At 43.3% G+C, this 25,521-nt stretch overlaps 2 protein-coding genes across 2 annotated transcripts in view; one reads left to right on the top strand and one right to left on the bottom strand.

Moving 5' to 3' along the window:
- LOC143423638 (uncharacterized) overlaps nt 1-25,521 on the bottom strand; it is a 122,301-nt gene that overhangs the window by 29,148 nt on the left and 67,632 nt on the right. The window lies entirely within an intron of this gene.
- Nucleotides 2,226-7,562, top strand: LOC143423634 (uncharacterized). Its single transcript, XM_076895121.1, has 2 exons — nt 2,226-2,328; nt 6,640-7,562. The coding sequence occupies exon 2, from the start codon at nt 6,986-6,988 to the stop codon at nt 7,337-7,339; it is 354 nt and encodes a 117-aa protein (XP_076751236.1). The 5' UTR covers nt 2,226-2,328; nt 6,640-6,985; the 3' UTR covers nt 7,340-7,562.

Below are 25,521 nucleotides of genomic sequence, written 5' to 3'. Positions count from 1 at the left end.
CCAGAGCCAGTACGAAAAGGAGGGTTACGTTCCGAAAACTCATTAGAAACAGGCATTTTTTAAAATTCCGTATAAGCAACTTAATAGTTAGTAAAAATGTAAATGAGTATTATATATCTGAGACGACGTGCCCCGACGCGGATAGCGCGTAAATTGTCTTTCGTAAATCTTTCCGGTATGACTATCGGAATAAAGTTATAAATGAATAAATGTGTTAAACAAAAATCTATGTTATGTTATCCAGTGCTGTAGAAGTACAACGGTTTTCGCAATTTGTCCTATCGTGTTAGAGCAAATCTATGTTGCAGGATGCCGTGCCATAGGAGGGCTACCATATGCCATGTACTGCATGTATAGAAACTAGAAACTAGAGAAATGTTTCAAAAATTGTAAAAATAATGCAAACAATTTGATCAGAATTTTTGCTCAAAAATACAAATAACGAACAAACGTTGAATATCAAAAAGATACAAATATAAGTTGGAATTTAAAATAAAACTACTTCTGACAATCAATATCAATTTCTCTCACGATACTGCAAACATGACTCGGTAAAAATGGGACGTTAATAATTTCTCGTATTATAGAAGAGTGTATAACCTTCCACGTCACATGAAATAGAGATACCAATATACGAAAATAACAATTGATCATATTTTAAATAGTTACAAATATGTATATACCGACTACAGTGCATAAAGAATTTGATTGTAAAAGATCAATTTTTAATAATACAATGTAGACGGCTACGAGATCCAGTCGCGGTATTCCGCGGAGTCCATTTGGGCGGGAAACGTCGAACTCGAGCGCCGTCGGCTTAAAACTCGCGATTCGATTCCGAATCGGAAAGTTTCGCGGCAATAACGAGACGGAAGTGCATCTGTCCCTTAACCACAGAGGAGAGAAAGAGAGAGAGAGAAGAACAGAGAGCGAGAGGGAAAGAATTTTATCGCGAGTAGAAGCTTCCGAAGAAGCTGCCTGGGGGAGAAAGAAGCGTGTCGAATGAAATTTTCAGTCGGTCTTGCCTGATAGAATTTTCAATCAATTTCGAGGGCAACGAAAGATCGAGAAATCCGCTTGCGCGGGAATTTTTTCGAGCAAAGAATATGTTGGCGATCGAACGATCGGGTGTTTTCTGCGTCGCGGACAAACGGGTGGAAATGGTGGTGCGCGCAAATGGGAAAAGATAAATCGAAAGCGAGTTAATTCGTTTGATATTATTTAAATTTCGATTATTTGACTTCCGATTTGAATTTTCGTTTGAACTGCACGACTTTAAAACATCTCCTGCCCATATCACTTCAATTTCATTAGATTCTTGGGTCTGTTAATGTAATTTCCGAAGAAACCGTAACACAGAAAGCACGGACGACATTGTTCTCCTTGACTAAAAATATGAGCTACATCGTTTTCGAATTTGTGCTGGCTCTCTGCCGCTTCGAGTTGCAAAATTTGCTACAGTAAATATCTCAAGTTAGATACTTAGAAGACTCGGCCATCGGTCTGGCTCGAACGAAAATAAAAATTACAGAATTAGTATTTAGAATACATTGGATCTTCTCGATCGTAAAATTAATTCACAGGGGAGCCATAGAAGATTTCACGCACACGCGATCGACGAATAGAAAATTTTCCAAATTTTTTACTTCGAGCTTGTCTAAAATCGAAAAGTTTCACGTATCACACATTCGAACGATAACGGAGAGGGTATATCAAGCCTGAAAAAGCATTCGAAGGTGTGTAGCGTTACCTGTGCTCGCTCGCGCATTAGGTGGGCACGAATTCAGAGGACTTCGATTCGGTCGGCATCGCAAACCGTAATCTTGAAAGAAAGGAAATATGCCCGTTTACCTTTTCGTCGTCGTGCGGGGTGGGTGGCGTGGGCGGCGTGTACATGCGGGGCGCGTAGTCTCCCAACGAAGAAGCGCCACCGGTGGATGATCCCTGGCTCCTCGGCGGGCTCAGGTCCGGGATGGTCGCGTGATAGTCCTGCAACCCGGTTGGTATCACCCCCGTGGGCATCACCGGACGGTACTCCATCGCGCGCACCTCCATCCTGTTCACCAACGGGTGTGTACCGCGCGGCGTTACCTCTTTGCGACCGTGGTGTTACGGATCGCGTCCACCTGTCCGTTCTCGCGATCTTCGTCCTCGTCGTGTTGACCGGTTGCCGTTTTCCAACGCGTGCAGGAAGTCGAGAGATCGGGACGACCTTGGACCAGTGATCTCGATCGCCCAAGTCTCAGCTGCGACCTTGTCGGCAGCGGCGTTTCGACGCGATCCCGAGTACCATAGCACAAGGATATCACCACTTGGCGCACTGTACACGTAAATACGTTCTCCTTTATCAGACACCCCGTCAACTGTCTCACACGGTCCGTATCTTTATCATCGATGCACTTGTTACGACGAACGAACCACGGCGAGTGCCTTCCTCAGGATCTATCGTTATCACCGAAGGATCAACATGTGCGTGCGCGGACGGCTCCTGGTCCTCGGTTCACGTGTGCGGGGGTGTGCGTGCGTGTAATCGCGCGGCCGCGCGTATACCCTGTCTATGCACGTGTAACGACCGTGCGTGCGTACCACAGAGGTACACAGGTACGTGTCTCTATATGCGCGCGCGCGCGCGCCTCTGTGTATGCGTGTTTTTTCGTCCCCTTTCGTACGGTCATTCGTCCGGCTACAGTTTTTGCAGCGACCGTGGAGGACCAGACGGTGGAGGTAGAAGAAAGTTCGTCTCGCCTGAAACTGGTCAGCTCTAGCACACAGGCGGCTGGACGTAAGCGAGGCAAGCCGAACGCGAGCAAGCAAGCAAGCAAGCAAACAAGTTCTTTTCTCTCGGGCACACTCGACGACGGATGCGTTCCGGTAGCTCAGGGTGATGCTCACCCCTTGGCTACTTTTTGCCGACTGAATGTTTTGCGCCGCCGTGGCGGCCCTCGGAGCGGCTGGAGCGTGTACTACCCCCACCCCGGCCGACGGAAACCGAGTGTTCTCCTACCACCGTCTCGCTCTATCCACAGGCCACTCTAATTCTCTCTCCCCTCTCGCTTTCTCCTCTACGTCTCCACGCAGTCGTTCCCCACTACTCCTGCTACTCGACAGTTCTCGCGCTGCTCTCTACGAGTAGCTAGAAAGAGGGAACGGAGCAAGTGGCGGTGAGCATGGAATAGAGATAAAGAGAGAGAGTGAGAGCCACCAGCTATGCTCATACGTGAGAGGGGTGGAGAGGGATAATTAAGCGGGCATATCGCGTCCCCCGTATGCTCTGCTCGTTCTATTCTGCTCTGCGCTCTTCCTCTAGCCACCGGACCTATCCTCGTCTTCGTCGATATCCCCCCTCTTCTAGCCACACTTTTTTCTCTCTGTCTCTTTTATCCTCGCCTCGCGCGAGACGGACCGTCTATTTCGTCCGGGTGCAGGGTTCTTCTGTTGCTTGAAAATCTACTCCTTCGTCTCTGTTCTCCTTTTTTTTCTTCTCTTTTTGCTCCTTTTCTTTCCCCCTCTCTCTCCGTGCACGCGCCTCCCGGAGAAAGATCGGGTGAAAGGATTTCGAACTGACGATATACCATTTTAAAAAGAAAACTCCCCGTTAGCATTTTTCAGTCGGTTTTTCTCGAATCGGTCTCGACCGTGATTAGTCTCAGGCACATGTCTTCGATTTTCAAGTTTTTTTTCTCTCTCCTCGGCTTCGCGTACCGCTCGGTCCAGATTAGATTGCGGGCTGGTCGTTGATAACCGTTTAGGGAATTCTTGATGACGGCTATATTTTCAGGGGTGGTCGAGTCAATATTGTCACTGGAGGAGGTTCGTGGTAAAATTGATATTGTTTAAATACCGATATAATGTATAGAGAGGTCGAGGGTTCAAGAAGAGGGTTAATTAAGCGGCTACGCGGCTGCCATCCTCCCCATCGCTCTCTGCATCCACCCTTTCTCGCCCACCCGTTTTATTTTATCAAAATGAACCCCCCAAGTATCCGAACGAAGCATCCCCCGAACTGTACAATTTTTCTATTTCCTACTCCGATGCGATACACGTAGCTACTCTTGCGCATCATTTTTTCATTAAATTAAATACAACTCTGCAACCTTTCACGGGTCATAAGAAACCCTGCGATTATTATTCAAAGGACTCGCAAAAGATAAATAAAGGTTAGGTTAATGAAGAAGCTCCAGCGAAATTCAGGGGGCGTCGATCTGAATGCGTAGGCTCGCGTGTCTCTCCCGTTTTCCCTCTTACGCTCAATGGCTTTTGTTTCTCCAGGCTCTCAGTCGGTCCCTCGTTTCGTGTCACTCGTTTTTAGACGTCTCAAGATACGTCTAAGATACGGGGTTCCTCTTTCACCTGGCGCGCAATCCGGCAGCTCATTTACAGCATTTTTCGATGCAACGAGAATCTAACGAACGGTCCGCGTGTCGCTTATCTCTTCTTCCGGAATCGATTCCTCTACAGCTTTTTTCTTCTCTTCTTTCTTTTTTTTGTTTTTTGTTTTGTTTTTGTGGTCTCCGAATCAGTGATACGTATTGTTATGTAAACTATGTGTATGGGGGTAGAAATTTTTCTTATTGCCTTTTTTCGAAGTTCCAACAAAGTAAGTCATCGAACGTAGGTGGGGTTTCAAGAGGGGTATCTGTCGATTCGTTAATATATAATACCGTTCCTTAATAATATCAATGCCAGACGTAAAGACGTACTGAATAAATTCGGTTGTGGAGTTCTAACTTCAGACTTTCCTTTTGTATATTAAATTTACAGCCACCTCCCCTGGAGCTACTTTAAACATCCAATTATGTTAACTAGTCAGTTAAAAATAATTCTTTTGTTAATGTACCAGTTTGCATTAACTAATACTATTTTAATCCAACTGCTGCCCCGTTGAGGCATTTTCAGAAGAAATAAGCAGAGAAGATATATCGAAATTGATGTAATTATGAGAATTGTAACAGGGTTAAATGAAACACTTTCAAAGTCGAGCAAGAATAGTTGGGCAACTAGTCTATAGGAATCGCGGTCGAAACAGTGCCGATGGTTGGGACGAAGGAAAAACGCAGACTCACGGAATCATACCTTCTGTTGTTTCTTCACACCCAAGGATCCACCCGGGTGCAAAGTGACGCATCGTTTTGCTTCGATTCAACTTTCCTACACCACCTTTCCACGCCTCGACGAAACATGTGACGCTTCTAAACGAACCACGTGTCACCACGAAAAGAACCAAAATTAGTTAAGAATATATTAATACTAACGTCTCTATAAATCACCCTCGCTCACATTTGTTAACCCACCGATTACCTCATCGTCTATTTACATAGGGTTAATAAAACTTGATCATTTGAACATCTACTTGTGTCATACCATGACACCATTTTTTGTCATTTCCCGTCTTTTTTATGACGAAAAAAAGGGCGAGGTGTTTTCATTTTTTCGAAGCAACAAGAGAGAAGACGGACGAGCAGAGGGACGAGCAGGGTGATTTTAGCGCCACCGAGAAAAACTGCAATGCCACGTTCACGATCTCCCTTATTCCCTCCATCTTTTTTTCCCTGACCCCCCTGCGATGTAACTATCTTTTCCGCTCGTTTTTTCTTTCCATCCGCTAAACGCACTGCGACGACTCAATTCGTCTTTCCCGCTGCCCTTCTTGCTATCTGCGGTTGACCGACTTTTTTGCAATGTTCCGCGTCCCGTTGTTGCTCCTACCACCCCTGTTTCTTTTCCCTCCGTCGTTTGGTTCGTTTGACTCTTCGGTCGTTTTTTCCCCAGCCGCCTGTTTCTCTTCCTGTTTCGCGGGGATCGAGCCAGAAGAGGGTCACTGCTGGACATTGCCATCGGAGAACAAGATCGAAATCGTTCGAGAAATGGATATTTGATTTGTCCCCGTGGATTCGTTTCTTTTTTTTCGGCTTTTTCGGTAACCGTGTTTACCTTGGATCGTGGTGAATAACATCTGGCGTAATGTACAACGATTAATGGCTATTGACAATCGACGGATGCTGTTCTAACGTACTACTACCCTACTACTACTACTAGAATGGAAAGTGTAATTCAACACCCCCGATTTAGGATTCTTTTTAACCTTTAATTAAACATTCGAAGTGCTTGACGCACCTTCTCACGTTACTTGCGTATCGTTTTGAAATTACTATAGCGTATTTTGTGGTTGTGTTAAGTATATAAAGAATACAGGTACAAACGGTGTCGAATAATTTTTTCATACATTTCTGATGTGTTGCTCTTCATCGCCAAAGCTGTAGAGTCCCTTTTGTTAAATTGATATTAGGCTATATTATACACCAGACATGTTAAGAAGCTTTCTGTTCGCAATAGTATGCTTATCAAATAAATAAATGATGATCGTGATAAGCTTTAGAAGAGTCAATAATTACATTTGTGAAAGCAATGACAAAACAGTTATTTATTTCTCATTAAAAATGATCATCTCGTTCAATCATAACATTCCTTAAAAATCTCTAAATCTTCGTTTCACCCATTCCATTGTAGTTTCTATAACGGAGTGAAATGTAATACACTATACGTAGACCATTATTACGTAGACCATTTTCAGCTGAGGGAGGACAGTGCAACTCAATTTCGATGCAGCTCTATTTTAATTCTATTTGAAAATTCTCTCAGGAACTTGCTCCGCCGAAACTACAAGGGGGAAGAACAGAGAGTCGAAGCGTAGTAGCAGCAACGGAGGTATTCACCGCTTTTCATCAGCCGTTTTCACCATCAGGGCGATAATTATCTGGCCATTCGTGCGAGTAGCGGATGAATCGCGAGTAAAACGCCGGCGGAGCGACGATTTTCGGGAATGAGCACTCCCGCGGCGTCGACTGGCAAAGGAATCGTAGCACACGGCCGCCATATGTTCCTGTTTTCACACTGAAACGGCCTAGGATCTTCCAGCGACGATTGTCAAAACGTATCGTCGCAAGAAATCGGCAACGGAATCCTCCTCGTTGATCCTCGATCGATAATGACGGCTCGGAGTACGGCGGGCGTGCAAGACGGCGGGGAAAGAATAAGGAAAATGAAGGAGAAAGAGAAGGGGAAAAAAGGAGCAGATAGAAATCGCAGTTGCGAGGTGTCCGCGCGAGTAGGCACCTTGGCACGTTTCATTACGATTAGGAGCAACCAAGCGTGGCTGGACATCGAAAGGAGCGGACTAACCTCACTTCCAATACCGAAAACCAGCGGAGCGTGGATCGTGGCCGTTTTGTCGTCGAAAGTCCAACACCGATCGCCACTACGGATTGTCTCCGAGGCCGTGTCTTCGACTGGCTGCCTTGTGACGAGATGCGTGGACGTGTTCGTGGATAATGACCGGTGAAATCGGCGAGGTGGTAGCCGTACCCGATCGCCGCCATTCTTTTTTACAACGGCGCGGTTGCGCTCGTGCGTGAGAAATCGACAATGCCGATGATATCCGGAGGAAACGTACGGTGTCTCGTGGTTTTCTGGATAAAGCGGCCAATATTCGATGACTGACAAGAGCTGGAGGCAACATTCACGTTCAGATTTACACAATGAACAGCCAGATCGATCGAATAAAATCATGGAAACAACAGTCGAATCCGAGAACTCCATTTCTTCTCGATTATGGTTAATACGATATGAAAGTCGATGATAGTCTATTCGATGTACATACCCTTCCCAAAATTGATATGCTAATGAATAATGAACGATAACCATCGATAATGCTAATGTTAATAAAGAAGAATTTAAAAAATAATACGAGTATCTTCCAGAAAATAGTAAACTAAAAAATAGCAAACCTCTATTGTCGTAAACTTTTCGTAACATCTCCACGACACAAACTACACGTTCGTTAGAGTATTCATAAATCTTCTAACTTACAAAAAGTCGTTCAAGAAGAGGGTGGTTCTAACCTCTAACGATCGGATCATCTGACAATACCGATCACTATGAAACGTCTCCCCTCTCCCCTCTCGACAATTCCAGTGCCCCGCCAAAAAACCGGATTTCCCTACGCGTTTCGACCAACGCATCTGTGTCCTGATCTGCATATGGTACAGAGTCGCGCGCGCGCGCGCGCGCGCTTACGAGTAACATCCCCTTCTCGTCAAGCTTTTTCTTCTCCGTTTTTTCCCCTTCTTTCGTTTAACGTCATCGCAACTCCGTCTTGTTTGACTGTCCGTGGACCCTAGCTGGCCTCAATTTTTTTCTGAGGGGTCAAACCAGCCGAATCGAGGGGCCATACCGAAAAAGAGGGACAAAGAGAGGAGATTGCCGCCCTAATTTCAACCGCCCGATCTCTGCCTCCGTACTTAGAGTTGCTTTGAATGACAATGATCTCTGACGGGGCCCTGAACCTCAAGACGATTTTCCACTTCCACAATGCGCAATGCGCATTCGAATGTCTGACTGCTTTTCATCTCCTTTTTTCCAACCTCGAAGGACCTCTCCTTTCAACACCAGACAGGGTTAGAAATCCTTTTTTCAGTGGATGCTCCGCAGTCGATCGATCAAACCTTCTGAAAATGTTTGTGCTTGTAACCCGATATGCAAATATTTTCACGGTGACTCCACTTAACCGCGGAGATTAATGATAGCTGCGGAAAAAGAGAGGCGAGCGCGGATAGGACCAGAGAGATGTGCGCCGCGACTTCGTCACGCTGAACAGCAAAGGGGACTTAATTTCCGATTTTTCTCGGGCCCCGTGGGAGCAGGCTGAAGACATTTCGGGAACGGTCCATGCGGAATACGGGATCGCGATTTTTTTTGCGAGCGAACGTCGGCCAACAGTGGGAAAGAAGCGGCTGGCTCTTCAACGGAGTTCTACTTACAACCTTCCTATTTTTCATTTATTCAGAGAAATTTCTTTGTCAAAGAATACGTGTGCAGCCACTGTGAAATTATGAGAATTAAATACCTAATGAAATATACTTTTCCTGCTAAAAGTAACTTAAGAGTTTCACGTAATACGTTGGAAAATCCTACGTTCAACGCTTTCGAAATCATGATTGAAAATTTGAAAAGTTTCAAATGCTCAGAGACTCTGGTTAACAACATTAACGATTTAAAAGAAACAATCTCAGTTACTATCTGTGAAAAAAGAAACAAAAACGAATAAATTTCTATGTTTTGATTGAAAATTATTACTTCACCGATTCTAATTAATAATTATAATTAACCAAAAATATAGATTACATAACTGGTCCCGAACCTATCATTTAACCCGCTTAGCTTAAAAAGAGGACTGTGAGACCGACTAAAAGCCAAAATCACCACCGGATCGAAGAAGAAAACTAGATCCCGGTCCTCTGTTCGGAGTGAATTCTCGAGTGGTTTTCTGGAATAGAAAATCTGTTGTAACGCGTCGCATCCGATATGTCCCGGTGTTGCTCAATACCGGGTGTCACGAATTCGAAAGGAGCCGGGCCCCGGCACGGTTTGACGCGCGTCCCTAATTCGTCCGGGCGTGGGGTCCGTGCGGGGGCCGTAACTGAGCAAAAAAGGAGACCAACTTTAGGCTGGGCCGCGTTGTCGTTGCCAAGGATTTCGTGACGAGGCTGTCGAGCCGTGACCGTGTCTCATACACGGCTGAGGATCCATTCTTTTTCTCCGAATAACGCCAACACTCTGCCATTAGGCTGAAGTCGACGTTCGATCGATACTTCGGTCTTCTTATTCCACGATTCGTCAAACGATGAACTATTCTTTTTTTTCTTCTATTTTGGTATATGTGTATTTGTATATAGTGTTATATTAGTGCAAGAGGAATGGCTGTTCTTTTCTTTCGGAACGTTCGAGCGTCGAAGTTTAATTATTCGCTGGGTTAAGGAAGGGTTGAAAAAACGAACGTTCAAGGGAAGAATCGCGGAGAAGTTTCTTTAGTTTATCAGAAAGGTTAAAGCTTAACAGACAAGCGAAAGTAGGGTCAAGAAGCTCTTAAGGCTGACAAGCTCTCCTCTGCAACGAAAAATTCCCGTGCATCCCCTTTGAAACACCCCTGGCCTTGTGAAACGAATAATTAAACGCCGAAACTTCGTTTTCTCAATAAAAACGGTACGAGAATCTGGAAAGTTGAAACTATTGTTCCAAGAAACTGTAGGAAAAAATAATTGATAATAATTAATAAAATAAGAAGTAGTAGCAAAATGATTCGCAGGACGTCAAAAATTTTTAAATCATGTAGTCCTAATCTATTAAAAAAATGATGTTCGATCAGTATGTTGTGTTCGAGTTTCCTCTCATCTCTCAGATATATCGCGCGAGGGGTGTAATTATGCGTTCGGTTCGCCAGTTTTGTCCGTCAGGGGCCCAATAGATGTTCACCGCCAAGGGAAAGAGGTGAACGGAGAGAAAGAAACTCCGAAATCCTGGCTTATAACAGGATAATCCGCTCGCGCATCCAAACGGGGCCCCGTAAATGTCCCTTTTCGCCAACCAAAGGGAAAGGATTAAAGACGAAAGGGGGAAAAAAATAGAAGGAAGCCGGGAAAGTGAAAATTCGTGCCATAAAAGTTGGCATAACCCTTTCCCTATTATTACCATCCTCATCACTTGCTTCCAGTCAACCCTTTCGACTCAACCATTTTTTTCTTTTTACAATTTCTTTTTTTTTTTATTTACGTCCATAGATTTCTATTCCTTTTCTCTTATTTTTTTTCGGCTTCTCTGTGTGTAACAACGCGCTGCGTCAATATGGAGGGAGAGAAGCCCGTTGTTGCCAGGAGTCGACAGTTATGGCGTGTTATGGGGCGAGAAGGGAAGCACGGATATGCTTGATTTTCATGAATCTTCGGTTTCCGCAAAAAATCGTGCCGGTTCATCTGGAAGGTCTCGTCCGGCTGTAATGACTGGACGAAACGACGGTGAAAAAAAATGTTTGCCGCCGAGAGGGTAATTTGTCGTGCGCCGTTACGAATAATGTTTGGACACACCGGCCTGGGTTTCGCCGAAAATCTCATCGATTGCACTCGAACCCATCCAGAGGTACGATCGTTCGGTGTTTGGTCGAACGCGGTGCTGGTCGAGGATTTATGAAGTATCTACAATGTCAAGAAATATCTGTATACATTTACAATATCTGATCTTCCTATACACGAGGTCATCTTAAAATTTGAACCAGTTCGAAGGAATTTTCCTAAATCTGACACTGTTAAACTCGTTAGACTCGTGTTAGACTCGATAACATCGAACACTCTGGAAATAAATATCGGCGGAATAAGTGGGGTTTTGCAACCCCAAATTGTTCAAAATCCACCTTTACGGTATGCTTACGAAAAAATTCCAAGGAAAACTAGCGCGTGCCCCATTGACAGATATCGCGTGCTCATCGATATGTAACGATTCAGGGGTTAGCACGGTATTTCCAACGGTTCCCGGCTAACCGAAAGCTGACCAATTTTTTGTTAAAACGCTCCATCACGGTGACACGACGGTTGGACTGTGAGAAACCTAGAGAATTTCGAGGCTTATGACAACGTTTCGCATTCCTTGCCTCGAGAAGAGGCCATTATCTCGATACCCCGTGGACGATATAGGGAGAGGGGCGTAGCAGCAAATTTTTGGGAAAAATCTCTCCTTCCGCTCAGGAAGTAGCCTAACTTGGAACATATGCGCGACCTCTAGCCAAGGTCAACCCGAAAGAGGGCCCTCTCGAGGAGCACCTTAGGCGCGGGGTCAGCGGAGGTCATGGGAACCCGTGGGGGTCCGGTCCAGTCGACCCTCCACCTTGGCCGAGAGACAGGGTGTTTTTTCGTGACGTCATCGTTGGCCAGGTGACCGAGAAACATTCGAATTTCGCAGTCTCGGAGACTTTTCTGGTGGTTAGTTATGAAACTTTTCAAGGCCAACTGGTTGTGAGTCGAAGGTTGGTTGCTTACAACTCAAATAATACTATAGTTGTAGAATATTTCGTTTCCCATTTTTGTCGTAAAATTAAAAATAAGTTATCATTGTAAGTAAACTGGTTAAAGTGTGCAGTGTTCGAATCAAACGAAATAAGAGTTACATTAAGACTCAATAAGGACTTAAAAAGTTACCTTACAGAAAAATTGAAGAGGAAGATATCAGGTCACGTTATCCTATTGCGATAAAGATTAATCAGGGAATGATCCATCATCGACAAGTGTACCAGTTCAGCAATGTCTGGGTAGTCCCAATTGTGTCCTCCGTTTTTTTTCTTGCACGCTATACAAAAGGGTTCAAAGGCATTCATTGATCATACCCTGTACCTACTTATCGATCGATTTGCCTCACTTTGCCCTTTTCTTTGGTATTCTTTACGCAGCATTTGATTGAAATGCACCGGCACCAGCACCGCTTCTGCGACAATAACTCAACACGTTCCTCAGACTATCTCACCTGGCGTTACCCTAAACAGGGTACAAAACCCTCCAAAGTCTTTCACTATCAATGCGTCTATTTCATAAAACATTTTCAGTTCTATCTAGTTCGTTTGTTTTCTATCCAGAAATCGAAAAAAAAAAATGAAAATCAAGGAATTTTCAATTCTTTCCATTTTTAGCAGATAGTTGTTTCCTTTACGTCACACTATTAACTAAGCATCTCTTTATGAATTCGGGAAAATGGGGTAAATTCACACAAATTTCAACTCCCAACAGAATTTCCCATCTTTTTGCCCTCTCAGGTCGAAAATATTTCCCAAGGAGCCATAACGAAACTAGAATCATAGGTCAGAGCCGCGTCAAAAGTCGAACCCTCTAAAGAGCCTAGGAAAGTGACGCATGGGGGGGTCGAAATCGATCGTCAGAATAACGAGGCGCGATCAATCGATGGTGAACCCCTTTTTCTGCGGCGTGAAGAAACACGTCCTCACAATGGGACCGCGAGGGGGAGAAGGAAGGGTGAAAAAAAGCGAGGAGAAGAAAACGGATGGAAGAAAGGGAGAGAAAAATCGATGCACCTGCGAGCGAGCGCCACCCTTAATATTTTGATGGCTCAATACCGTCGACAATGCTATCGTGGTGGATCTGTACACACGCACGCAGCCAATGGAACCCCTTTTTTTCTCGATTGCAGTTCAATAACCAAATTGGTCCGCACGACAATGCCATGGGGCACCGCAAGCTAACCTCTTTCGCTCTTTTACGGGGGCACACGTGGCGTACGCCGCGTCGAAAGTGTTACAGAACCGAGAAATATGAAAAGGAATTGATCGGGGGTGAGGGTCGATTCTTACACGTCGTCTCTGATCCTTTTCCATTCAATAGGGTTAAAAGAAGACAGATCGTGGAAAGCACGCAATGGGGAAGTTGGCTTTTTTCCTTTTTCAGTAATATACACCGAGCGCAAGGGTGCATGTAAAAAATTGTATCCATGGAAGCATTGCGTAACGTATAACACGGTGCTTTATGGGGTAATGTAATTCGGTTTTTTTGCCTGGCTGAATGTTTTAATACGTTTGAAAATTCGATAACGCTGGTCGTGATATTTCTTTGTATATTTTATGAACATATAGATTTTCATAATTTTCGAACGTCACACGCTGCGGTATTTTTAAATTATCAATAACATTAAAAATCTAGAAATCGTACAGAGTAGATGGAGAGGAAAATATCATTGTTTAAATAATTTTAGAACAATTTATAAAGGTAACTGCAACTTGTCAGGAAAAGAATTGAATAATTATTATTTAATTAATTTGTCTTTCTCAGCTATGGTTCTATTGAGATATTTAGTTCAATAATTTGACTTGGCTTAATCCTAAATTGCTATTCAATTAATTAACCTGATTTTTTCTGCACTATTATATATAATCACTTGTACAAATAATTACGAAAGAGAAGACGTAAAAAAAATCTTATGTTTTACGCTGCAGTTTTTGCGTTATTCCAATGGTCGAGGATGAAGAAAGATGCAAAGAAGACTTGTGGTTTCCCAAAGAATTTCGAATGATCCGAGTCATTAAACAAACAAGCAAACAAACACGAATAAGGCAGTTGTTAGGGGGAAGGGAGAAAGGAAAAAATCTAGACCTACGGCGTGTTTGATCTTGTTCACTTTGCCTTTCGGGGGTGGCCAAACGATGGACCGTGTTTTGGGACTGGTCAGACGATTCCAAACAGGCCCACCCTGCACGGCTTCGTGACAAGTGCACAGCTCTTCGACATCATTTTCCTTGACCTGCTCTCTCTCTCTCTCTCTCTCTCTCTCTCTCATTCTGTCCTCTTGTTACTGGTCTTTTTACCTGATTTCTGTCACTGGTTTTTGGTTTTTTGGTCACTGGGCTCCCAACACTGGGAATAACGTTCCGATTGTCAAATTTTGAGCGATTGATAGTATTTGTTAAAAAAGTATTACAAAGGCCGATTATATTTCAAAATATAATTGTTGTTGATATTAGAGCGATCTTAATACGATTTCTCAACAACAGACAAAATTATTGATTTTGACAAACCAATGCATTTTATGCCGTTAAAAAAATGATTACTCGTATAAGTGCGGAAAATATTAATCTCTAAGCGCGCGCTAATTTCTTCATATGCTACATTTTCCCAAACAATAATTATATAATTAAAAGTATATAATAAATATATAATTAAATAATTCATTTTTCCGTTTCATTAAAAATGTTTGCTTCGCCATTAAAATGCTTACGATATCTTATGTGAAATAAATTAAACTATCGCGATTAAATAGAGTGAATAAAATATTCGTTAAATAATTGAATTGAAAGACGATGTTCGCGACACAAAGAATTACTGTGTGTATTCGTTGACGTTTTCCGCCACCCCCTGTTCCTCGATTTAGTAGCGGCCAGGGGTGTTTGTTTAAAGAGGCCAGCTTTAGAAACGGATCCGAATACATGACCGCGCGAAATGCAGATGTTTGCAAGAGGGATTTCGCCAAGAGGTTGCTCGATGGTGTGCAAGGCGAAAACAAAGGACGGCGGAGGTGGCACGGTGGCGCAAGTGCCGAAGCATTCCGGTAACGAGGTTATCTAGGGAAAGGAGGCGGTGGGGTTGTCGGTACCGGTAGTTTTCATCGAAATCTTTTCTTTTTGCCCCGTTCTGTTTCCATTGAAAATGGAACGGGATACTTCGAGGAGTCGCGTATCGATTCTTTGGGACTTCCATGGCGCGCTTCCTAGGGAAATTCGGAATTTAAAATTGGAAACGTTTTATCTCAAAAAGGATTCGTTATTTTCTACAAGAAAATAGGAAAAATTGTCATTATTAGATTTGAACGCATTTCCATTTTGGTACTACGCGATACTACATTTGTAGAATTCGTATTTCTATTTCTATTTCTATTTATTCGCTAGTGAAGGCAGTTTCTTGTCTTACGAAAATTTCGACATTCTTCATTTTGCTGTCTATGAAATCATCACGAACCTAGTCGAACTCGATTAACACTTCTCGCATTATGAAAACATATGCGCCTCGTGATACCTAGATCGCAGGACGATTAACATCGAAGAAATAGGCCGAACTCAAAACACGGAAGGTTCCTGCTATGAGGAAATCCTCGTATAATCGATTTCGGGGACCACATGCGAGGGATGCTGGCGGAAAATCGTTGAAAGGAAATAATAAAAAGCATCTGGAAAAATGGAGAACGGTCGACGTTTACGCGGCATTAGGCCACGGATTATTCAAACCCTGGCGAAATGTTCTGAATGTGTCTCGAGGTGGATCGTTCACGAAGAAAGTCGACGTGTATCAACCAACAGTGCCGCATCTATTTCATTCGAAGTAGTGGGTCATAAAACGGAATTTAGATTTTATTTGTTCGACATGAACGAATCGCCAAATATATTTGCCAAATTGATTAACCGCAAAAAATGAAATAAAAAATACAGGAAATTAATAAAGCTGTAAGTAAAGTTGCGAAATAAGTACCGAACAAGTATTCTTCAACACTCTTAAACTGACCGACTCTTAATACTACTTAAATCGTTGCAATCGCAAAAGTTATTTAAATAAATAATAATGGAGTAAATTTAAGTAGCTGATTAAAAAGAAGAAAACAATGTAAAAGAGAGGAAAAAAAGAATGCTTCAACAGGGTGATAATACTTATCGATCCATCCCTGAGTACGAGTACGAAGGTGGAAAGATCCCGATTCATCTCGAATCAAGGAATCGGCTCGAGTCGACTTCCTATTGTGCGCCTAGGCACGAAAACATCTGTAATCCGTTTAGCCGTGCAAATTTCCCATTGAACCGCGGCCCTCCTGTCAAAAATCGTCGACACCCCTAGCCAAACGGTGAAAACACCGGCGAGGCTCCGAGACGGGCGCATAATAGCCGCGGAAACTGTCGTGTCTGCGGAAAGCGGATTTTCCACGAACAGCCGCGATTAAATCGAGCTCCTTTCGCAGCGATTGCGTGAAAAACACCCGCTTCCCGTTCCCAACACCGTTCCGCGGTTCGAGGTCAGGGTTGAAGTGGCCGGCGACTGAAGAATTTAATTCGACGCTTTATCCTCCTCCGCGAGCAGGCCTTCAACTTCGAATTAGGGACACGAGACTTTACTCGGAGTTTTCTGAATTACTCTCGAGGTTGAGAGCAGGGACCATTACCCTTAAGGTGATCTCCACTGTTTCTCCCGAGCGCCTCTCATTTTCTAATAATACTTTGTAATAAATTGTAATAAATTGATTGATTTAAGGACTTGTGGGAGAATTTATTTATTATTTTTCGATTGCGAAAAGAGAAGGACGCCAAGACATAACAGGCAAATGGAATACGCCAAGTAAATTAACTCAGCCAAGCACACGACCGAGGCATGGGGAAAATTAAAACAGAATTTAATCAGGGAGAAATTCCCGTGTTAATTGTGGCTCTGCACGAGTGGGACTCTGCCTGCATTAACGACACCCCAGTAATTTTCTTGGAATAATTCGGATAATCCTGTAAAAAATTTGCGAATCCTTCGGAGTAACTTCCGAGTTTGGTAAAAACAAATTCTAAAAATATCCATAACGATCATGGCCATCGTCCTTATATTCTATCGAAGAAATTCTATCGAGAAAAAGAATATGACCAACCTACCCTTCTCCCCCTCTTCCATCTCTCGAAAGAAATCTAATCACCATTCACGCCACCGTTTCACGGTGAAAGCCATCGGAACGTCCACTATTTCCATGGAGGCCCATTGTGACCGTCTTTCGACGGTTAGGCAAATTTTCAATGAACTTTTTTCGACGTCCACCCCTCCTGGGGTGAGATCGGAACAGGCCAGAGGTAAGAGAGGAAAAAAAGATTCGAGCGTTGCCGGACGCTGGGCAGGGCCTAGTGCACGCACAAAAGGGTCCGAATCGAGGGGTGGAAAATATAAGAAGAAGCGGTGGGGTAGCGAGCGATTTGGAGGAAAAAAAATGAACGACAAAGTACCATGTGGCGCGTGGAAGGAAGCTGTGCGTTTTTTTACATTCACCCAGGGAACGTGGACCGAAAGGTGGACGAAACGTGAAAAAAAGGGAGGAGAAAGGTGGTGAAAAAATACAGCGGACCCCGGAAAGGGAAGAGTCCCCTGGATTTCCGATTTTCCGATTTTCCGACAGAATCCATCGGTTATGGTGATTAAAAAAAAGGGACGGATAGGGGAGAACTACGCGTGCCACGTGATTCGTAAAGGAGCGTGCGTTTTTATTCCTTTATTCTATAGTTTGCACGCGTTCGGTCTCCTTTCTTCTTTGCGGAAAAATTATCGGGTGAAAGGGGTGACGCGTGTCGGGATGAACCATTATAAAAAAATTAATTTTTTGCACGTTCATTATACACGGCTTATACAACAAACAAACAGTCTACTTATAATTATTATTTCAGTACGTAAAATTGCAATCTAGTATGATATCTTGTATCCTAAAACAGTTTCTAATCACACTTTACCCGTATTCTACTTAAAATTTCCATGCACGCATAAGTAATTTCACATTATTTAACAACAAAATCAATTATTATTCGAAGTTTCGTTTGTCTACTTCCATAATATTGTCTTACCACCGGTGGTGCACACGCATCTCCTCGCGATGTTTCAAACGTATGCGTTGTGTTAGCCGAAGGATAACTCGTGTTACACACCGGAAAATGATTCCAGAAGGCAATCAGCTGGTAGGGGAGGAGGCGGAGGTAGTTCCCACAGGCGCAAGTTGCAGACGGCTCGGTTCGTGTTTGATAAGGGCCTACTGGACTTTTTTGTGAAACAAAATCTGACCAGATGTCGGCGGGACCCGGCGGGCAGGTAAAAAAATACCTTTCGGAGCCGGGGGCCCGTTGAAGCCCTACTGACTTTCATGTGGGAGGCTGGCTCCGATCGTCATTAGCTCACTCAATCAATCCTGCCACGGCATCACGAGATCATTTTTATAGGGAAATCCCTTTTGGACCGACTAGTCGAAGGGTTGCAACTGGTCAACGCTAGATCTCTGATCGTTTCTTTTCCTTTTTTCCAATTTTGGAACAGTTCTAGACAATTTTAATGGGAATTTAATCTACGACTTATTCGATTATTTTTCTATCCCATTACGAAGAAACAAACGATATTTTCGTAAGGAAAAGGAGCCATAGGCTTGAGAAATCTCACTACTACTTTCAAACTTCGTCTTTACCAGAGAAACTTGTTAGAGTGGCGAATCGGTGAATATACCATGTACGATTAAAATTGTAAAGGCAGGCCATGTGAATGCTAACTGTTTAATTAACTATTCAAGCTGGTTAGCCCCAGGTAATTACCGTCTATTTTAAAGATATACAGGTCGGCTCTGAATCTTTCATTCTCGAAAGTCTGCCACGCTCGCTGGAATTCGCGGAGTTCGTCCACAGTTATTCCCGTTCGACGTCCATTGGTTCGCTCGTCAATTTCAATAAGTTTTAAAGACGTGGGGACGTTAAAATTTAATTCCCGCCGCCTAAATGTGGCAGGCCGAATGAAAAATGTAAGCGTCCAGGCGGGAAGATGACGAGAGGACGGAGTCCGCGGCGGTGTCATCGGCCGATCGACTTGCCTCGTAAACTGTCTTCGGTAAATATTCAACGGACGTTCGTCAATGATGCACGCGATGTTTCGAGCGGCCGTCAAAAATAAGAACTACGAATTCGTCTGCCGCGGGGATAAAATAAATTCGCCTGCGAAGAGACGAGAAGAACGGCCCTTTACAGTTTCTCTCTCCGGTTTCCCGGGATGGAAGATCGATTTAAGCACGACGCCCGAGTGAAATTACAGGCGCGAGAGAAGTGGGGAAAAAAGGAGGGAAAATATGTGAAGATTCAAAGGATGAAAGTCGAAAGGGCCGGCAGCGAGTTGCTCGAAGAAAAAACGGGAATTCAATTACAACTTGGTCTCCTTGTGAACACTTTCCCCCGGGCGGGAGTTTAATTAAAACTGGGCGCGGAAGAATGCCAAGATCAAAATGCGACCCCCTATGCGAGCATTGACGAATTTTGTTTCTTCTAAACTGAACCATAGGACAATTTTTTAATTAGGACAGTTAGATAACTGTTCGTTATCGAATTCACGAATCACAATTTTTTATATTTGCTGCACCGTTGTTCATCCTCGAGGATCCCTGATCCAGGGCAAGCTGCCTGATAACAGGTCCAAGTATCACTGACCTCTGTCACTAAGCCACGAAAGCCGAGACCTCTCAAAAAAGAAGCCGCAGAACCGAAAACCAGCGTTCGTGAAAAAAGAAGAAGAAGGAAGATGGGAAAGGAGAGAAGGAGAAGAAGAGGAAGTGGAAGAGCAAACCTTTAAAAAAGCAATAAGAAGGCGAAGAAGACGCCCAAGCGACGATGATGGTAACAGGACGAGAACGAGGAGCAGAAGCCGGAACAAGAGACAATGGGGCAAGCCCGATGCATGTTCAACATGTAGGAAGACATCGTTGCTCCTTCTAGACGCAGGGACAGGTGGCAGACTGGGCCACGAGGCCCAGAAAGAGACAGATCCGGTTCTCTGGGTATGAAACGAAGAAGAGGATGCCAGAGGGCATGGGAACCTAACTTTCGGGGGCAGCATCCCTAGGAAGCGAGCAAGAGAGCCGGCCGATTTCTCCCCCTTCCTCCCCCTTCGGACCCAGTATCCCCGTTGGCCGAGGGAAGAGAAAATGAGAAATAGAGGGACCGATCTTGCACTTAAACACACGTCATGCACGGCCAGAACCGTTTTTCCTTCTTTATTTCGGCATCGTCAGTCAGCTGATAATGGCATTTACAAACTTGCTGGACGTTGATCCTAGAATAATTTCTATTTTATCTTTCTATGCCAAGTGTTCGTTCCTTTTATCAGTAGGGATTATAATGCATTTTTGTTATTTACCAGCTGTGAATTTAGGAGGAAGTTAGTAGGTAAAATTTATTCTATTAATGCAATAATCTTTCTTCAACATACTTTTACTCGCACATAGAATCATTTCACCAAGATCGCGCCACACATTCGAATTCACTCCACGTAATTGAATCGTCCTACGAGTCAATTATTTTTCATTTAATGGAAACAACATCAAAAATTTGCATTGGTTAATCCAATTTGTCGAACGTATCGTGGCGTGATCTCGACTGGAACGGATAATTAAGAAACACGAGAAGCGGGGGAAAAAAAATGGTTTCTTACACATGCTCCGCGGATATTAATCTCGAATTTTATTCCGGGAATGTCGCACATTTTAATAAATCTGCGGACCGGCATTAAAATCTTTTACGAGCCAGTCATCCCTCCATCCACCCTCCCGCCGACGTTTCCCTGCGCTAAGGTCGCCTAACCGATATTTTGTATTCGAGAAAGACTAATTACAACTAGTTCTCGGTAATAATTAACGTAAACCCGCGGTCGTAAACTTAAATGGGCCAGAGCGGCACCCTAATTAATTCCGCAACGTCGTCCCGAGCCGCGGAAAGGAGCTTCATTAAGGACTGGGTGAATTTCACCGCGAGCCGGCCTCGACGAGCTTGCGAGCCTTCGAAAAATATGCGCACGAGCATCGGCTATCGTGTTTTCTGATCATTTTTTCATCTTAACAAGTCTTTTTTCTCGTTTCGTCCACTTGACTCGATGAAACTAATTAAATACGTGTTTAATTCCGTAAACACGTATTTAAATATTTAATACGAATTTTTCTTCTTCTTTCTTTTCTGTTCGATGAGCTCTATGTGACATGAAATTATTAATATAGAAATTTGTATGAGAGAAAATGTATTTTGTAATTGCTTTGAAATTCAATTGTTCGATTCGTTACGGAAAGTAACGTTTAATGTATAGGTTATGATAATTGAAATCGAAAGATGTCGACTTGATTAATTTTGTAGAAGAGCTGAACGATTACTGTAACAGTTAGTATTAAAATGTATCGTTTTCTAAAATTGATTCAATTTATTTTCCAATTTATAAGTGAATATTTGCAAACAACATTTAAAACAGAGAATTCCAAACAAGTTCGTAAACAACTATTTTTAAACAAACGTTGTACGAGAGATGACATGAAAAAAGTGAAAAAAAATCTGTAATCTCTACGCGATGAATAGCAAGAAGCAGAAAGTTCTCCGAGGAAAAGAAACAGTCTGGTAGCGATCTCGTTTGAACGGTTCGTCGAACGTCGGTTTGATCGAAGCTATCGGAAATCGATTCCCTAAAAGGATCTCGAGATCGGTTGCACCGACGTTTCCTGTTTCTTAAGCCTTTCCAGCGGCTTTGCGTGAGTAAACGGTGCGCAAAGGGCGCAGACGAAGTGGCGGAGGGAACGTCGACGCGCAGGCCAACCACCGCGGGGCGATAAAGTACGTCGGATAATTAATTTTATAGCTACTCAATTTCCGAGGGAATCGGCTACCGGGGCCCGCAGGCCCCTGTTCTCGTTGGTCGCGGCGGCAAAAACCGGAGCAGAGGTTGCTAGCGTTCGGGGGTGGATTATGAGAATCGAACGAAACATGGCTGACGCGAGGTTAAGAATAAGAAGAATTACATGATTCCTGAAAGATCCGCCAAGTGGTAAATGTTATTATTAAGTAAATCTACTGTTTCAAAATGTTTCGCTTAGAATTTTACGAAACACAGAAAAAGTGATATTACAAAAATTTGGAATGCAATATTATAAGAAAAAGTGGATTCCATAGGACCACAAGATTGAACGATAAACAAAATTCTTACCCTTTACTTCTTTCTGTTATAATTAAACATCTCTATAATTAATATCTAAATATATCCATTATATAATAATTATAATATAAACAAATGTCTAAATCAGAAATGATGAAAGTTATTACAAATATTATTACTTTTTCTATAATTGCTTTTTATAATATATTTAATATAATCAAAACCAACGATTGCAATAACAAGAAAAAGTAAAATAAAAAAATATATGCAGGTATACAGCTTTAAAATAGAGTCGAATAAAAAATAATTGCAGACACGAGCACACGACGATAACGCGTACAATTCCTGTATTACTATGTAATTCAGGCTGTAACCGCGTCGCAAAACGAAAAAGGCACGAAAGTAAGCAACGGCAAACTTTAAAGCCGGTTTCTTCTGAAAGTGCTACTGTTCGGCTCGTCCTTTCTATTCTGGACGCCTCGTATGTGCAAAGAGAAGGAGTCGTGAAGGGAGAGAATATTCAGTCCGTGATGAGGCCCAGCCACAGATTTACGATCGGCAGCCTCTTGCGAGCACCGCTTCTTATTTGCCTTCTTCCTTCCACCCCTTCGCCGCTGATTTCCTCTCTCTCTCTCTCTCTCTCTCTCTCTCTCTCTCTCTCTCTCTCTCTCTCACTCGGCTTCTCCTGTTCCGTTTACGGCTACCGAACCTGTAGCCTTTTTCTTTTTCCTTTTCCTTTTTTTTCCACTTGTTCACCCGGTACATTAAGAGGCCGAATCTTAGCTGCGCTCAGGCCCCATGCGAAATCTGCCACGCGACTCGATGTTCCTCGCTTCGTTCGCCGGTTTTCGATTCGAGGTGGAAAATTAGATTTCTCGTAAGATTAATGTTTCGTGGGATAGCTATTTTATGTAGCGTCGATTGCACTGTTATTTTAACGATGCAATTGCAATTTTAACAGCGGGAATTTATAAATAATTGAAAACGAGTACCCTTCTGTTAAGAACGAGGAAGAATATTTATCATTTTTATTTTAAGCATCTGTTCTACGTTGTAGGGTAGCTGATTTTATATTTTGTTCTTTTCATTATTATCATTGAAAGATCAATTTGTGAGAAAAGTGAAAGCGGCAAAAAGCGATGCGGTTTATATTTGCTGAAGAGAATTCCCAAACTGTACCTCTCTCGACGAAAGACAAATTTCAGGGTTTGTAAAACGTAATCATGGCAATTCCGCACAACTGCCGTTTCAGAGTAATTACTTTTCCTGGAATTTTGATGTTTCAATATCTAAAATAATCTAATTATCCATAAGAATTCTTTCTTCTAAAATCTGTTTCAATTTCTGGTAAACATTTTCCTTAAAATTCGCCTCCCGCCCTTTTGAGAGAAAAAAAAAGAAAAAAAAAGAAACACTTTAGACACGCGACTAAGAAAGGAGCCAAATTTATAAAAGAACCCTGATTTTTTCCGTGCGACACGTGACATGCATCACCTCTCCGAACGGAAGCGGAGGAAAATCGTCCAGGAATAAAACTCGTCGATAGAACAAAAAGCAAATAAAAAAAAAAGTTGAAGTAGAGGGGGTAGCAAGAAGGGAACAAGCGATCGGAAAATCTCTGGCAGTAGAAGATTCCTTGAGGCAGCCGCATGTACGTCCACCCTAAATCCGTGGTACGTTGACGTGGTTCAAGCGGTGTCCTTCCATTAATTAGTCATGCGGTGACGTAGGATCGAGACTGCTCGGCTCCAAAATTGCCAATATTCAATACTCACGGTTTTGTCCAGCTACATCTACGAGGCAGCGATAAGATTCGTCGGCAAAAAATGATCCGCCGGAACCAACGAACGGAAACGAGAGGATGCGGTGCGATGAATGCTACAGGAAGCTGAGAAAATCGTTTCACGATGCATCGATCTACGCGTGGGGTGGTTTTTAAAAATATTTGAAATGCGCTGGAGTGTTCTATTTAATAGACAGACTCTCTTAGATAATTAATTAAACTTGCCGAAGATAGTATTACACATCTACCAACGCGTTACAATTTTCTTTATTCATCACTCGTTTCACTAGTATCGTATAAACTTTGTCCACCGCATAATTCATCCGGTAACCTCTCTCTTTGCAGATCACAGGTAAAATGACGAAACGGAAAGGCAAGTGGGTGAACAGGGAGAGAGGTTGAACTGAAAAAAAGGGACGAAAAGAAGAGAAAAGAACGTTGAATCGAGTCAACTAGTTACGGTCTACCTATAATTGTATCCCGTTCGAGGAATAGACTCGATTCCGCCGACAGAAACAGAGGCTAACCGTACAGAAGCCAGTTTAATCGTCCTTCCAGGCGTCACGTGATCATCCGGCCATAGGTAATTGCAAGTAAATTCGAATTGTCACGCATTATCACGGTAGGCTCGAGGTGCACAGCGGTTCTCATACCAGACCTGTTTCCGATTTAAAAGGATCCACCGGTATGACACTTGACGCGATCTTAAAATAGGACCAAGGGGAACCACAGGAAGTTTGCTTTTTGTTTTCGCCCGGGGATTTATTGGGCGAGTCTACGTGGGAACGATCTCGAGTGCTCCAAATGGAATTTTGACTGCGGCACTTGGGATGAAGTATGGATGGGAACTGGATCTATCGGTCTGTCTATGCTTTCGAGAATTTTAAACTCTTGAGAGATTAGAAAGCGCTCAACAAGTCTCCAAGTCGATAATTGCGAAGGCGCAGGTGCGATAGTTAAAATTCAGAAACTTTTGTTAAATTAATAAATGAAATACATAATTGGATGAAAAAAATACTCTTTGTTGGGTAGAGAAAAATGATAGATATTTAAATTTTTCGGAAAATTTCACCAGACCCAGACGGAAATGAATCTTTGAAATTCGGAAGTTTATAAATAAGTGGTTGAACTGAGTTATATCACAAATCCTGCACTTCAGAACCTCAGGATAATTCTTAATGTTACAACGAACCTATTTTAATAGATTAAAAAAAGTTATACAATATATTCACAATAAAGCGACAAAGCAATCGCAACTTTGTTTCATAAAATGAAGCTTTCATCGGCGAACAAGAACGCGAGGAGACCTCCTGACTCATCCTCGATCTATCAAAAAATCCGTGCGCGTTCCGTGCGCGTTCCGTGCGGTTCCGTGCGAGGCCGGAATCAGTGGCGTCCATCGTGTAATCTCGATCCGTGGATCGTCCCTTTCCGCTCCCGGTAGCTGGGTCCCGGCGGAGAGTGCGTTCACACCGATCCGAGAAAGCTATCGTGCTCCACGATCCCTGTGGGTCGCGACGTGGGCCCATTCACGTGGACAGAAAGAAGCTTTTCTGGGCAAGACGGCCAGACGGACAGACGGACAGACGGACGGTTACATAACCATGAAGAGACGGCGAGGGGTACGGAGGGGAGGCGGGTTAGAAGGTGGGCATTGTGCCCCGGCGAACGCGCGTATGTACATAAGGGTGGAAGGAGCCA

Source organism: Xylocopa sonorina, chromosome 5 (assembly GCF_050948175.1).
Source record: "Xylocopa sonorina isolate GNS202 chromosome 5, iyXylSono1_principal, whole genome shotgun sequence".
NCBI lineage: Eukaryota > Metazoa > Arthropoda > Insecta > Hymenoptera > Apidae > Xylocopa > Xylocopa sonorina.
The sequence above is the reverse complement of the archived record's forward strand: the minus strand, read 5'-3'. Positions and strand labels throughout refer to the sequence as shown.

Coding starts and splice junctions, on each gene's coding strand:
- LOC143423634 (XM_076895121.1), top strand. CDS start 6,986: ATGACGGCTCGGAGTACGGCGGGCGTGCAAGACGGCGGGGAAAGAATA.